The sequence below is a fragment of the Siphateles boraxobius genome, unplaced genomic scaffold (genome assembly GCF_051911475.1).
Source record: "Siphateles boraxobius isolate OS27281-9 unplaced genomic scaffold, OSU_SipBor_1 49, whole genome shotgun sequence".
Taxonomy (NCBI): Eukaryota; Metazoa; Chordata; class Actinopteri; order Cypriniformes; family Leuciscidae; genus Siphateles; species Siphateles boraxobius.
The window spans coordinates 3,790,841-3,806,380 of record NW_027509130.1 but is presented as its reverse complement, the minus strand read 5'-3'; the positions used below and the strand labels follow the sequence as shown (position 1 = coordinate 3,806,380).

General features: G+C 44.9%; 1 protein-coding gene across 8 annotated transcripts in view; it reads left to right on the top strand.

Annotated features, from left to right (window-relative positions):
- Positions 1 to 15,540, top strand: part of pkn1b (protein kinase N1b) — a 48,669-nt gene that overhangs the window by 25,063 nt on the left and 8,066 nt on the right. For 4 of the 8 annotated variants that reach the window (XR_013194685.1, XR_013194683.1, XM_077202121.1 and 1 more), the window contains exons 5-15: positions 5,141 to 5,289; positions 7,735 to 7,948; positions 9,137 to 9,322; positions 9,435 to 9,544; positions 9,951 to 10,094; positions 10,516 to 10,591; positions 11,916 to 12,045; positions 12,129 to 12,210; positions 12,899 to 12,993; positions 13,228 to 13,300; positions 15,132 to 15,223. Coding sequence is in view for 4 of the 8 variants with exons in the window: in XM_077202121.1 (XP_077058236.1) it covers positions 5,141 to 5,289; positions 7,735 to 7,948; positions 9,137 to 9,322; positions 9,435 to 9,544; positions 9,951 to 10,094; positions 10,516 to 10,591; positions 11,916 to 12,045; positions 12,129 to 12,210; positions 12,899 to 12,993; positions 13,228 to 13,300; positions 15,132 to 15,223 (1,351 nt within the window). In the remaining 4 variants the exon portion in view is untranslated. The remainder of the gene's footprint in view (positions 1 to 5,140; positions 5,290 to 7,734; positions 7,949 to 9,136; positions 9,323 to 9,434; positions 9,545 to 9,950; positions 10,095 to 10,515; positions 10,592 to 11,915; positions 12,046 to 12,128; positions 12,211 to 12,898; positions 12,994 to 13,227; positions 13,301 to 15,131; positions 15,224 to 15,540) is intronic. The other 4 variants (XR_013194686.1, XR_013194684.1, XM_077202122.1 and 1 more) reach the window with 1 other exon arrangement.

Genomic DNA, 15,540 nt, shown 5'->3' with positions numbered 1-15,540 from the left:
TGACAAGTTCACTGAGCTTCAGGAGCATTCCTGCTCAACACCTGAGTGTGATAAACTCACCGAGCTTCAGGAGCATTTCTGCTCAACACTTGAGTACGAAGAACCTCACTGAGCGACAGGAGCATTTCTGCTCAGCACTTGAGTGTGACAAGTTCACTGAGCTTCAGGAGCATTACTGCTCAACACCTGAGTGTGATAAACTCACTGAGCTTCAGGAGCATTTCTGCTCAACACTTGAGTGCGAGGAACTTCACTGAGCACCAGGAGCATTTCTGCTCAGCACTGCGTGTGATGAATTCACTGAGCTACCTGTGATGGACTCACTGAGCTACAGGAGCATTGCTGCTCAACACCAGAGTGCGATGAACTTCACTGAGTTTCAGGAGCAAATCTGCTCAACATGAAGAGTGATGATTTCACTGACTTGCAGGCGCAAGGCGACCATGAGTCGCAGTCACTTTTAGAAGGCTCACTGGGGTTAAACGCATTTCTGCGGGCCCCTGGGGCCGCTGAGTCCCAGTGTTTGTCCAAGGGTAGTCCGCTCGGTTTACCCAAACACTGGCGGAAAAATAAAACCGGGGGGGCAACTGAGCGGCCCCGGAATGGTCATGACCCAGCCGGACCCAGGGGATGGAGTCTCCACTTGCCCTGGCTATAACTGTCGTGAGGCTCGATGGCGGCACGATTGAGTAAGCAGGAGGAGTGGAATAAGGCGCCCTCAGAAGCGTCTGACTCCAAGGAGGAGGTGACGGGTGAGTTTGTGACATGCAAGGGAAGCTTGCGCAACGGTCGCAATGTCTAACAACTCGAGGCACGAATGCCCGTGTAGTCGGGGGTCGCCCAGGCCCCCGTTAAAACACGCCCTTTGTACATGGCCGCTCTGTTGAAGAGGGTTTGGCAGCAGACCGGGATGAACTATAGTCACACAGGGTGAGCTGCTCTGCCACGGTCACCTCGGGACTCGATCGTGAAGCTAGCGCTGAAGCGGTCACATATGGAGGGAGCCAAAGGCTGCGACTACCATATACCCCAGGAGCCTCTGAAAGTTCTTTCAGTGGGACCCTTTCTCACTTCAACACCAGCTGAACACATTCTCATTGGAGAGACATGTTGGACCGAGTACCTCTCCAAAACTAGAAAAGAGATACTCAGCCCGTGGGCGAGATTACTCTCTTCCAGTTGACCTGAAGACCCAACGGGCTCTGGAGCACTCGAGGGGAAGGACACTGTACTGATACTCCACCCTTAGACGCAACACACAGGATGGCCTGCGGTGCGGGAGGTAGAGATCTGAAGCACATGTCTTTCAGGTCAAAGCTGCAGACCAATCTTGGGCCAAGATGGTCACGACCCACCACCTAGTAGCACGAAGAACGAGTTTACAACTGGCCTTCGTACCGGCTGGAGGAGCGGCTATATCAAATCCTTCGCCAGCAGGATAAGATAAGCACGCACAAGTCAGGAGCACTGCTCAACACTCGGTGTGATGAATATCACTGAATTTTCAGGAGCACGTCTGCTCAACACCTAATGTGATGACTATCACTGACTTGAGCGGGGTAGCCGAGCCTGAGGTGGGGCAGCAAAGTAGAGAGAGTGGTGTTAGTGTGCTGTGCAACACTTACCTGTCTCCACAAGCGGCAGGGGGCGCGTGAGAAGGCGGATGACCGGGTCCTCGAACGCACCAAGCTGCCTGCTGGCGACCAAGGGGGAGCTGAGGGGTGTAAGGCTATACAGGGTCACACCCGCCAGACTGGCCCTCTTGGGACCCAGGAACAGATGAAATTGCTCTCTCTTTGAAGTGTGGGTACCGCTTGCTCCGCTTTTTTTTTTTTTTTTTTTTAGGGAGCCAGCGGCGGAACAGACACACACACAAACAAAGGCTCCACCCGGCCCTCACCCGGGGGGAGGGAGTGATCGTGCCACTCCAAGAGCATCTCATCCATTCCTGGGCGGCCCGCTCCGGAATGCTTTCGCTGTCGCTTGCCACCTGGCTTGGCAGCGCCTGGAGCGGGCTGGGCGTCTCTACTGCGGCCGGCTCCCTGCTGAGGCCTGGGTGGAGGCTGCTGCGGAGGGCCAGCAGGAGCGGCGGCCGGAGAACGCCCACGGCGACGAGCAGGCGGAGGAGCTGCCACCGGCGGCGGGTGGAGGCAGCAGCTGGCCACCGGGGCAGGATGTGCCGGATGACCTCCGTCTGCGCTTGAGCGGCAGAGAACTGTTTGATGCAGTTCTCCACCGCGTCGCCGACCAGCCCAACCTGGGAAATTGGGGAGACCAGGAACCGAACCTTGTCCGCATCCGCCATACCAACCAGGCTGAGCCAACGAAGGCGCTACTGGACCACCAAGGTGGACATCGCCAGACCGATCACGCACGCTACGACACCCGTACCCCGGAGGGTGAGGTCGGATGCAGTGCGGTGCTCACCTATGAGCGCACGGTCTGGATTACCCTCGTGCATGCCATGGGTGCCCTAGCCTGCAGCAACGCCATGGCACGCAAGAGGAAGGGGCTTGCCCACAGGCTTTGTAAGCTCTGCCCGTCGGAACGGACGAAACTCACAGGCCTTAGGGGGGAGACGAGGATCCCCCCAAAAGGCAGCGGCCGCCGGACACAGGTGCACCTGTGTCGACAGACCGCTCCAATGGAGGGACACCTCGCAACCCATCACCGTTCCTCCATCAAGGGTAATGAGGGGGAAAAGCTATTCAGGCAGTTTCTGGCAGAGAAAGATGCTGTTCACCACCTGATAAGCTCTCCATGCATTTCGGGAAAGAAAGGCACTGGGGCGGCGAGCTGAGAACCAGCGCGGCCCGCCCCAAGATACCAAACTCCAGATTCCAACCGAGACTGAACGGGACACGGTGGAGGTTCCACTCGAGCCCGGCAGCCTCGGCGGCCCGTTTCAGCATAGCTGATAATTCTGGATCCGGCTCGGGCAACATTGAACTCCCGGAGGGAGACAATGCAGCCGAGTCATCATCTCCAGAAGTCAGCTCACCCTCTGATGCTGCAATCGCCGTCCTGTCCTCCAGGGGAGCCCCGAGTGAAACCGCTGGCCCACCCATTACAGATGGACCAGCAGAAAACACCGGAGGCTCCAGTGGTTGCAGTGGAAGGGAGGAGTGAGGAGCCCACAGGGAATGGTTACCGGGCGGGACATCCAACACTATCCTCCGGTCACCCATCCCACACAGCACCCGAGGGTGGGGCATGGTAATGGGGACTCGCTCTCCGCGAACGAAGGCGAGTCTCGCCCTCAACACTGCGACAGTCATGTTCCCACAGTGAAAACATGAGCTGTCCACAAAAGCTGTCTCAGCGTGCTGTAAGCCAAACACGTGACACAACAGTTGTGACCATCAGAGAGAGACAGGGAACGACCGCACCCAGAAACGCACGGGCGGAATGACATCTTGAAAAAGACGCAAACGCACCCGTGTTGCTCTTTCAGAAAATAGGACCGTCACCAGTGCCGGAGCACACAGGGAAATGACCGCGGCAACACTGAACAGAGAACTGAAACAGTGAAGCACTCACTTTTCCGCCCTCTAACCAGCCATCAACACACACAAACATTTAGAAATTTGTTGCTGTTAAAACAGCAGTTGAGAGCTCAAAGCTCGCGATCACCGCTGCACTCGCGCTGTAGAACACCAGCACTGGGAGAGTCTTCCTGAAGAACACCGACACACTCGCTCGTTGTAGACAACAGCACTCTCAGAGACATCAAACGATCGGCTCCGAAGCGAAAGGCAACTAGTGCGTGCATCCACTTCCGTATTTATACCCGCGCCGCGGGGGCGGAGTGTGTGATGCGAATCACGCACGCCAATTACATTGGCTCGTTCAATAGTACTCGAAGATGATAGGCTCCCTAGCGTGATCCCATTTCAGTCGCGTCGACTACGTCCGACGTTATCGACTGAAAGGGAACTCACGATTTTTATCATCAATAACGAGCTGCGACTTACATAATGAAGCGATTTACATAATGAAAAAAATATTAGAGTTTTAAAAATAAGAGTATTTGTGTAATGAATTTCCTACACGACTTGTAGTTTAAGTATATGAATTCAGAAGGCTTATAATATAGTGCATATAGAGTCGTATGGACTGATTTATGGTATTTTATAGTGTTTCCTGTGCTTTTTGGAGCTTGATATTTGAACCTTTCGGCTGTTGTATGTAACGATGTGCAAAAAATCGCCTTTGTGTTCCACAAAAAATAACAGCAAACGTGTTTGAAACGACATGAGGAGGGTGAGTAATAATGACAGAATTAAAACTTTTGGATAAACTGTCCTTTAATAAAACTACATCTGAATGCAGAGAGTGAAAGAGACAGATTTGAAGAAAGACATGAGAAAGATGTGAGATGGAGAGGGAGGAAATGAAGGGCGAGCTGAATCTGCAGCTCTAATGGACTCAAATGGTGTGTTTCACCGCTGATGTCTCGTGTCCCGAGGCCGGAGGGTTAAGAATAGATTTATTAATGTGGCTCCGCCCTCGGTCATCACTGAGATCCACGGGACGTTCACAGGAGTGACGTCTGACATCCTGTGAGGGGAATGGGAATGTAAGGTCTTTTTAGTTCTTCTCTTCGGTTCTTTATTATATCTTATTTTATTACAGTTAACGTTTAGCTAATTTAATTTTAGTTTTTTTTTAATGTAATTTCAGTTAACGTTTATTATATTTCAAATAACGTAAATATTGAGTGAGCTGATTGTGTCTTCAGACCGTTGATGTTTAAAAGTTAAAGCTATTTAACATTCCTAATTACAATCAAACAAACATAAACTCATCACAGATTTTCACTCAGTGCTGAAGGACTTGTAAATAGTGTGAGGGTGTGTGTTTGTGTATGTGAGCGAGAGAGAGAGAGAGTGTGTGTGTTCGTGTGTGAGATTGTGAGTGTGTGTTTGTCTATGTATGGCATCACCTGGATGGATCTAACATGTGTGACTGTATGTGTGTGTGTATGTGAGCAACAGTGTGTTTGTATGTGTGTGTTTGTCTATGTATGGCATCACCTGGAAGGATCTACCATGTGTGAGTGTATGTGTGTGTGTTTGTCTATGTATAGCACGCCCGGAAGGATCTAACCCGTGTGTGTGTGTGTGTGTGTGTGTGTCAGCAGGTAAGCCGGATCTGTGTGGGATGGAGCTGCGTATCGAGGAGCTCTGGCATCATTACCGAGTGGAACACGCCATGGCCGAGGGAGCCAAAAACATGCTGAGACTTATGGGAGCTGGGAAAGCACAGGACAAGAAAGCCATTGCTGAGGTGTGAGAAACATATGCTTCCCAAACTGGGGTACGTGAGGTGACAAAGGGGGTACGCCAACATTAAAACCACGCAAGTATTTCTAACAGGAAAAATACTGCCTCTAATAAATGAACAGGAACATGGTAGTGTGGTAAAAGGTCAAATTCATGACATCCAATCAAATTACCACATCTTTTGTGGTCAAAACTGACTGCATATATGCACCAAGCAGGAAGCATATAAAAGGTTGTGTGCAGAGTATATGCTAAATCACACTACATTACTGACGTTCTCCACGATGTACCTTTGTAAAAAAAAAAAAAGTTGGGATTTAACACTTATTAGCATGAAGAATAAATATAGACTGCGCATAGAGATCGATTTAAATTCCCCTTATAGTCAATAATTTGATCCCTTAAAACAAATTTTTGATCACCAAAATTATGTATTTAAACATTTTTTCCTTGGGAAAAAAAATCTTCATGCCCTCTGGTGCTTTGCGATCATTTTTGACCGAAAATTTTTACACTTCTTTTTATTGGAATGGTACGAAACTTGGTGAAGGTTTTGGCACTTGCTTTGTGTAGACACACACACAAAAATTATGGACCTAATTTTATGGTCCTGTAAACAAATAGTCACATTTGTGCTCCTAGTGGTCAAAAATGAGTGCATTGGAAATTAATGAGAGACAAATTTTATCTAGTGGAAACCTTTGGTACTGCAGCCAAACAAAATATGACTGAAAGTTAATTTTTTGAGATATCAACCTCAAATTTGGAACACAACTTGTTTAGATTTATGGCTTTGATTTTCTCGCAATTTAGAGTAAATCGTGAAAATATATATTTGATATAAAAATTAAAAATAGTATTTTTGTGCATTTTTCATAACAATAAGCATTAAATTAATGCCTATTGATATTAATAAATTGATACCGTTAACCGATAATCTTTTACAGTTGAAAGCCTATAACCGATATATTGGCCGATAAATCTAAATCTGAATTTTAGTATAATTTTTGAGAGCTTGATTACAAAAACAAGTCTCACTAATAAAGTCACGTCATAAGCCGATATGACAGACTTGTGTGGCACGTGTTGCACTTTACTGTATTTTCCGTATTCCCATCATATTTCAAGCAATTCAAACCCATCATGTTGAACAGTGCGGATCTGAAGAGTCTCAGCTGAAGGAAATAATACATTATTTATCAGCTTTAATATATCGGACAAATCTACTTATCGCCGATAACGATAACATTTAAAATGAACATATATCGGCCGATACCGATATGATGGCCCATATATCTTGCATACCTATTTATTTATTCATTATATTAATCATTAAATTAAAGGAATTTTTTTGAATATGTTATAAAACATGACATACATAAAAAAGGTGTGACTGCAGTCTAATGGTGCGTTTACAGCAAACGCGAATAGAGCGTCTGGCGCAAGTGATTTCAATGTTAAGTAAATATAAAGACGCGTTTACGCGTGTCTAGAGGTCCTGCGGCGCGAATGAGACAGTTAGCGTGGCGCGGTAGACGTGAATTCGCCTCATTTGCGCGTCCAGTTCGCGCGAATGACGCAAATTGAGCGTCTGGCGCGATACACGCAATTGATTTTATTTGGTGCATTCACGGTGATTTCAATGAGACATATTCATTTTGTATTGAATGCTATTTATTCCATATCTAATCTAGATATATTAAATTTAAATCTATATTAAACATTATTATTCTAATGTAAAGACAACCAACATACTTTAGTGCAAGAACATAGTTTGTGTCTGGACAGTGTTGTGTGAGAAAAAAAAATCACAGGAAAGGTTAATCACTTTTGTAGGCTGGCTCCATTTATCATCAAAACAAAAATAAACAGATTAGGTGTGTGAGGGCGAGGGTGATCCTCGCTCCGATGCGGGACAACAGGTCATCAAACGGGCGCGGGACAGGTGGAAGTACCGCTGAACGCGGCCGTCATCCAGGCGCAGCTCCTGGAGCAAATGGTAAATTGGGAATGCCTCCGGAGGGTCTGGTGGACCCCAGTACGGCGACGATGACCCCTACACCGCTGTTCTGCTCTCCAGAACTAATACAGAGCGGTGACACTCTCGAATCTCGATCAACATCAGCCATCTTGCAAACAGACACAGCCTAGCACTCGCCCCTCCCACAAGAAGCGGATTTCGCCTCAGACGTGCGTAAATTGTTTGCATTTTACGCGTGTCAATTTCGCTTTGGACGCACAAATGGATTCAAAATGTTCAAGCGTCCAACTAGACGCGGTAGACGCAAATTTGACGCTCTATTCGCGTTTGGTGTTAACGCAGCATAAGTGTATAAGAGAAGGATGTTAAATGCCACGTCATTCTAAAAAAGTTCCCTTAGGAGAAATCAAAACGGACCTTTGCTTGCTCCTCGTGGCGTGTTTGTAAAGTGTTTGTTTGTGTGTCTAGGCTCAGAGTCGCCTGAGTGAAGCGTCCCAGCGGCTGGATCTGCTACGGGTGTCGTTGGAGCAGCGGTTGGGGGATCTGCCGGAGGAACACCCGAAAGCGTGTCTGATTAAAGAGGAGCTGGTGCTGGCGTCGTCCTCGGCCTTCAGTTCCCGTCACAGCGCCCCCTACGTCCACAACCAGTACAGCACCCTCTGCAAACCCTCGCCGCTCACCGGTAAGCCAGACACACACACACACATACACACACACGTCCTCGGCCTTCAGTTCCCGTCACAGCGCCCCCAACATCCACAACCAGTACAGCACCCTCTGCAAACCCTCGCCGCTCACCGGTAAGCCAGACACACACACACACACGTCCTCGGCCTTTAGTTCCCGTCACAGCGCCCCCAACAACCAGTACAGCACCCTCTGCAAACCCTCGTCGCTCACCGGTAAGCCAGACACACACACACACACACACACACACACACACACGTCCTCGGCCTTCAGCTCACGTCACAGCGCCCCCTACGTCCACAACCAGTACAGCACCCTCTGCAAACCCTCGCCGCTCACCGGTAAGCCAGACACACACACACACTCACACACACACACATACACACGTACTCGGCCTTCAGCTCGCGTCACAGCGCCCCCTACGTCCACATCCAGTACAGCACCCTCTGCAAACCCTCACCGCTCACCAGTATGCCAGACACGCACACACACACACACACACACACACGTCCTCGGCCTTCAGCTCACGTCACAGCGCACCCTACGTCCACAACCAGTACAGCACCCTCTGCAAACCCTCGCCGCTCACCGGTAAGCCAGACGCACACACACACACACACACACACACACACACACACACACACACACACACACACACACACACACACGTCCTCGACCTTCAGCTCACGTCACAGCGCCCCCTACGTCCACAACCAGTACAGCATCCTCTGCAAACCCTCGCCGCTCACCGGTAAGCCAGACACACACACACACACACACACACACACACACGTCCTCGGCCTTCAGCTCACGTCACAGCGCCCCCTACGTCCACAACCAGTACAGCACCATTTTCAAACCCTCGCCGCTCACCGGTAAGCCAGACACACACACACACATACACACGTCCTCGGCCTTCAGCTCGCGTCACAACGCCCCCTACGTCCACAACCAGTACAGCACCCTCTACAAACCCTCACCCCTCACCGGTAAGCCTGACACACACACACACACACACACACACACGCACACACACACACACACACACACGCACACACGCACACACACAATGCAACAGGCTCCTAATGGTCCTAAAATAAGCTCCTTTTTTACTGTGTTTTTGAGGCTGTAGTTTCAGTGTGTCGTCACCGAGACGGATATGAATGATGTTGTTGTGGTTCAGGGACGCTGCAGGTGCGTCTGCTGGGGTGTGTGGGGCTCCTGGAGCTCATCCCGGGTCGCAGTCGCTCGTCCCCGCTCGTCCTGCCTCACTTCAGTCCAGGAGACGCTCGCCCCTTCAAACTCACTCTGAGCAGCAGAACCAGCAGCTTCAGCCTCAAGATCCCCAGCAAGAGTGAAGACCTGTCCGGTCAGTTCACGCTCATGACACACTCTGAACTTCAGGGGTCGGGAGGCTATTTAACTGTAATGTTTTTGCTGTATTCACACACTGGTCTGATGTTGTGTGTGTGTTTGTGTAGGGGAGGTGAGCGCTGTGTTGAAGCTGGAGAACTGTGTGGTGGGACAGACGAGCTGGAAGAGTGTTGGTGAACAGACCTGGAATCAGAGCTTCACTCTGGAGCTGGAGAGAGTGAGTCACACACCACACACAGACACATGCACCCACTCAAACACACACACACACACACACACACTCTCACGCACAGACACACACACACACACTCAAACACGCACTCACACTCAAACTCAAACACACACTCACACACTCTCACAGACACACACACACTCATACATACACAGACACACGCTCACTCACACACTCACACTCAAACACACATTCAAACACAGACACACTCTCACTCAGACACACATGCACACACACACTAATGCTGTAATGCGCTGTGTTCAGTCCCGAGAGATGGAGATCGCGGTGTACTGGAGGGACTATCGCTCGCTCACACACACACACACACACACACACACACACACACACACACACACACACACACACTAATGCTGTAATGCGCTGTGTTCAGTCCCGAGAGATGGAGATCGCGGTGTACTGGAGGGACTATCGCTCGCTCTGCGCTCTGAAGTATCTGAAGCTGGAGGATTTCCTGGATAACCAGAGACACCGGATACAGCTGGAGCTGGAACCACAGGGACTTCTGCTGGCCGAGGTGCCAATCACACACACACACCCAACGTGATGTTCGTTTACACACGCTCAGGTTTTAGCATCTGTCTCACTAGTCATTTTGAATCAAAACAATGATTGTCAAAATTGATTCTACAATCAAACCAAAAATTATTAAACACCAGTAAAATTTATAAAAATGTGGGACAAAAAATCCTTCAGACACCAGATATAATTTTGTATATTTTTTTACTCGTGAGTTCAGGACACTTTATTTTGCTATCCTCACTTACATAAATGAACTGTAGTGTCCTGCACCCACTAGTATTTACTTTGTTAGCACATATTTTCTAGTCTTGTGGTGAACAATTCATCCGTGCAAGTAGGGCTGGGCGACATAGACAATGTAGATCCTGATTTTGATAGAAATGTAGATTTGAAACTAAATTTGGTGTGTGTTACAGGTGATGTTCATCAACCCTGTGATCGAGAGAGGTCCACGTCTACAGCGCCAGAGGAAGGTGTTTTCTAAACAGCAGGGTAAAACTCAAGCCAAACACATCCTCTGCAGTGCATACTGGGACAGAAAACACTGAATCTCATGCTAAACGCACTGGTGGCAGTGAAGTATGCATGTTTAACTTCAGTATGGATGTATACTCAAGCATAAATAGTACACTGGGCAATATTTGCAACGAGATGCACTAATATTGCATGCTATGTAAGAATTATAGTATGTAAATTATGAATCTGTGGAGGTTAATGTGCCAGAATCATGAATTATACCCAATGTAAACATTGCAGCTTGTTCATAATTTGTCACCATACACCCCAAAAAATATTTTGGCATAAATTCATGTATTTGTATGACATATCAATTTTTCCATTCATTTGGATTACGTAGTTTTAATTAAGTAATAATCTTAATGTGATGCATATTGGTCAGATTTCTGCCCTCAAAAATGCATGTTATAGTGTATTATTAACTATATGCACCTATTTGATTTTATTTAAATAATAATATTTGAGCAAATCCTCCTGTAGTCAATAATTGTAACCCTTAGTTTTTTCTTGAAAAAATTGTCTTTATGCCTCAAAATAGCATGAATGTAACTCGACACTCTTGCCTCATTTAGTATACACGGTTCTATGAATATGCAAATGAGCCCCGCCTACACTCACTCAGAGATCCACTGGTTGACGATCACACGTTGATCTGATTGGTCACAAGGTAGTTTGTGACGTCAGAAACACCAGCGATTTCAAACCGTGTGTTTGAGACTGTCTTTGGTTCTCTGCAGTTTTAAGGAGAAAATACTCAGCAATGCTGTCGACTTATGAATTTACACATGCTTTGTCTTAAAGCATATTAACAACACCACATAGACATATAAACAACATTAAAAGCTTGATTTTCACCACAAGGGGACTTTAAAATACATTGATTCAAACTGCTTAAAATCAGTTCATTGTGAAAAGTTACATTTATGAATTTATTCAGTGAAAAAGTATGAACATTGTTACTAGCCGTGTTTTGCTTGTTCCACAGCTCGCCATATTTCAACAATGTATGAGATTGAAACTAAATGGATGCATTGATGATTAATACAAAAAGTTATTGTGTATTTAAAACATAATCAGTATTTTAGTACGACCAGGGAAATACGACCTTTTTCATTTATGTATGACTGATAATTATGCTTCACATTACATTTATTAGTTTGTTGTAATAGAGAGTTCATCTATTTTAGTCCTCAAAAAACAAAACCTCTTTCTGAACAGCACGAGAGTATAAATAACATGATATAATATTGTGACGTAGTTTTTACAGTATGTAACGTTTGTGATGTTTGTTGTGACTCAGGGAAAGCGTTCCTGCGTGCGAAACAGATGAACGTAGACATGGCCACGTGGGTTCGTCTGCTGAAGAACGCCATTCCCATGAGCTCGTCCACACACAGCTTCACGCAACACAGCCACACACACAACAGCAGGTAACGCACACACACACACACACACACACACACACCTGTGATCCCTCCTGACCAACATGACCGACTCCAGCGTTTCTCCCCAGCGAGATCTCCATCCAGAAGATCCAGCTGGACGACGACTCTCCTCCGTCTGTGACGAGGAAAAACACACTGACGTCTGAGACGGTAAAACAGAAACACGCTTTAATATATGACAATAATATTTAATAACATATTTAATATATGGATCTTTAACAGGGGTGATTTTACGGATTCACAACATAATGTAAAGGAAAATTTATGAAGTTACTAGTTCATACATTATATCAGTAAATATTTGAGCGGATTTTGGGACAAGCAGGACGATATGATCCTCAATATTTCAATCCCAAATACTGTAAACATATTCTTCTTAATTAATCTTGCTGCATTTACAGCTCAAAATGTTTTGTAGAAGCTTCTGCTTGGTCTTAATGTTTTATGCATCATTTTATGTCGCTGACAATTAAATAAGTAAAACTGAAAATCTTAAAATATACAAAAAATAAAATGATATCATTGCTCAAAGACTCAATTACATTTTTAAAAAAATATTATGTATTATATTAAAGATTACTTCACAGGTTTAATTTTACGTCTTTAAATAACTGATTAAATTTCATTTTGCGGACAAATTGCTTTAATATGGAATTTGATATTTTAGTTTTTGGTATTTAATAATTTGATGATTTTCAGTATTTTTAGTGTAGCAGCACAATATGATTTGCACTGATTTTATTTATTTTGAGGGAAAACTATTTACAGTGAATGAAAACTTGCTCTCGATTCTAATTATAAATGAATGAATAATAATGTGATGATGATAATGTGTCAGGTGGACATTGGGCTGGTGCCGGAGCCGGTCTCTCCTCCTGATCCCGCTCCTCCTGAGAGAGCTGTCAGGATCACTTCCCATAATTCCCAGCGCAGGTACACGTCCTACCAGCACAACATATGACTTCCAGACGAGGCCAAGAGACAGCGTGACACACACACACACACACACACACACACACACACACACACACACACACACACACACACACGATGTAGTTTCTGACCTCACACCAGCTTTTACCTTCAGTTTAATTACATCCGGCCTCTGTGTGTGTGTGTGTGTGTGTGTGTGTGTGTGTGTGTGTGTGTGTGTGTGAGTGTTTGCAGGTCGTCCAAAAGCCCTCTGTGTCTTCAGGATTTCCGAATGATCGCAGTGCTCGGCCGGGGACATTTTGGCAAGGTAACTGGAACACGTTCAGTCTTAAAGCAACACTAAGTAAGATTTTTTACCTTAAAATAATGTTTCCAAAATCGTTTCAGTGGTTCATCAAGTCATGACATGGTGAAATTAGGGTGAACACCCGTCCCGCTTTGCGTTGTACCGCACAGCATTTTCACCCCTTGTCCCGCACGTCGCATTTTGAGAAAATGTCAGCTATTTCAACAGTCTGTTGGTTTTTGAATATCATATTAAAGAAAACGTGCATGCGTTCTTTTGCCTTTTTAAGAAAGCATTTTGTTTATTATTTTTGCGGCGTAGTTTTTCACCTATATTTAACAGCGCTTCGTCAGAAGTACAAATACAACAGTTCAAAAGTGGCTTGACCTGGGGAATGCGGCACCTGTAGCCCATTTCCTGCACACGCCTGTGCACGGTGGCTCTGGATGTTTCTACTCCAGACTCAGTCCACTGCTTCCACAGGTCCCCCAAGGTCTGGAGTCGGTCCTTCTCCACAATCTTCCTCAGGGTCCGGTCACCTCTTCTCGTTGTGCAGCGTTTTTTGCCACACTTTTTCCTTCCCACAGACTTCCCACTGAGGTGCCTTGATACAGCACTCTGGGAACAGCCTATTTGTTCAGAAATTTCTTTCTGTGTCTTACCCTCTTGCTTGAGGGTGTCAATGATTGCCTTCTGGACAGCAGTCAGGTCGCCAGTCTTACCCATGAATGCGGTTTTGAGTAATGAAACAGGCGGGGAGTTTTTAAAAGCCTCAGGAATCTTTTGCAGGTGTTTAGAGTTAATTAGTTGATTCAGATGATTAGGTTAATAGCTCGTTTAGAGACCCTTTTCATGATATGCTAATTTTTTGAGAATTTTGGGTTTTCATGAGCTGTATGCCAAAATCATCAGTATTAAAACAATAAAAGACCTGAAATATTTCAGTTGGTGTGCAATGAATCTAAAATATATGAAAGTTTAATTTTTATCATTACATTATGGAAAATAATGAACTTTATCACAATATGCTAATTTTTTGAGAAGGACCTGTATATTTTTCTCCACACCCTTCTGATGTCACCGCTGTGATCTGAATGAATCACCTTTATTTTATGTATCAGAGATATTTATCTGTAATTAGAGCTCCCTCATTTTTACACATTCGGTATACCGTGCTATTGTTTCTTTTTTTAACCTTTGTTCAGAAAAAAAAATGTCATATTAGAAAACTAAATAAAGTTAAAAAAAAATTTTTTTAAAAAACGACAATAACTAGTCCAACTCAAAACAAATGTTTTAAAGCAGTTTTGCTCCTGAACTCAGATTTTACATTGCATTAACAATTTGGTTAAAAATTTCAATGTTTTGATTTTATAAATCAATTTTATTTAGATTATTTACTTTATTTTTAATATTTTCAAATTTTTCAGTTTTCTTTTTCATTTAAGCTTAAGTCTTTTTTATTTGTTTTTTAACATTCAAGTTTCTAGCTTCAATTTATATATATTTTTTTCAGTTTTGGTTTTAATTTCATTTTGATTTTAGTACTTCACACTTAAACTTTTCATTTCAGTTAGTTGTCAAGGAAACATTTTTAATTTTCATTTACTTTAAGTTTTTAATCTAATATTTATATTTTATTTCAGTTATCAGAAATGTTTCTTAATAGTTTTAGCTAACAATAACAACACTGCTCGTGAGTCCTACTAGAAAATGTTTTAAAGAAGTGGTTTTGCCTCTGATCTCCGAGAAGTGTATGAGAAGTGTTTTCTCTTCCCTTTTCGAGACACACACGAGTTTTTGAATTAAGAACCATGTGCACATTGAGTATGATTTGTGTGTGTGTTTCCAGGTCCTTCTGTCTGAATACAGACACTCAGGAAAGATGTACGCCATCAAAGCTCTGAAGAAAGGGGACATTGTGGCGCGGGACGAGGTCGAGAGGTGAGCGTTCACTCTAGGATGTATTTTTCCTTACAAACATTGCATGAAAAGATATTTTGTCACTGGGTTGGCTTGTACTTTTTTTGATATCTTCCTCCACAGAGCTTCATATTAAACATCACATTAGTAATACACCGACATTTTGGCAACGGATAATATTTGTCAGAAAATGAATTTTCAGAAACACTGACGTTTATTTAGCGCTTCTCCGATTGTGCATTTTAACTGTAAGTGTGTGTTACCTGCATTTTGATGAATGCATGAACAATGAGCACAATTTTTTCTTATTGTGATTAAAATAATCACAATAAGCTTTG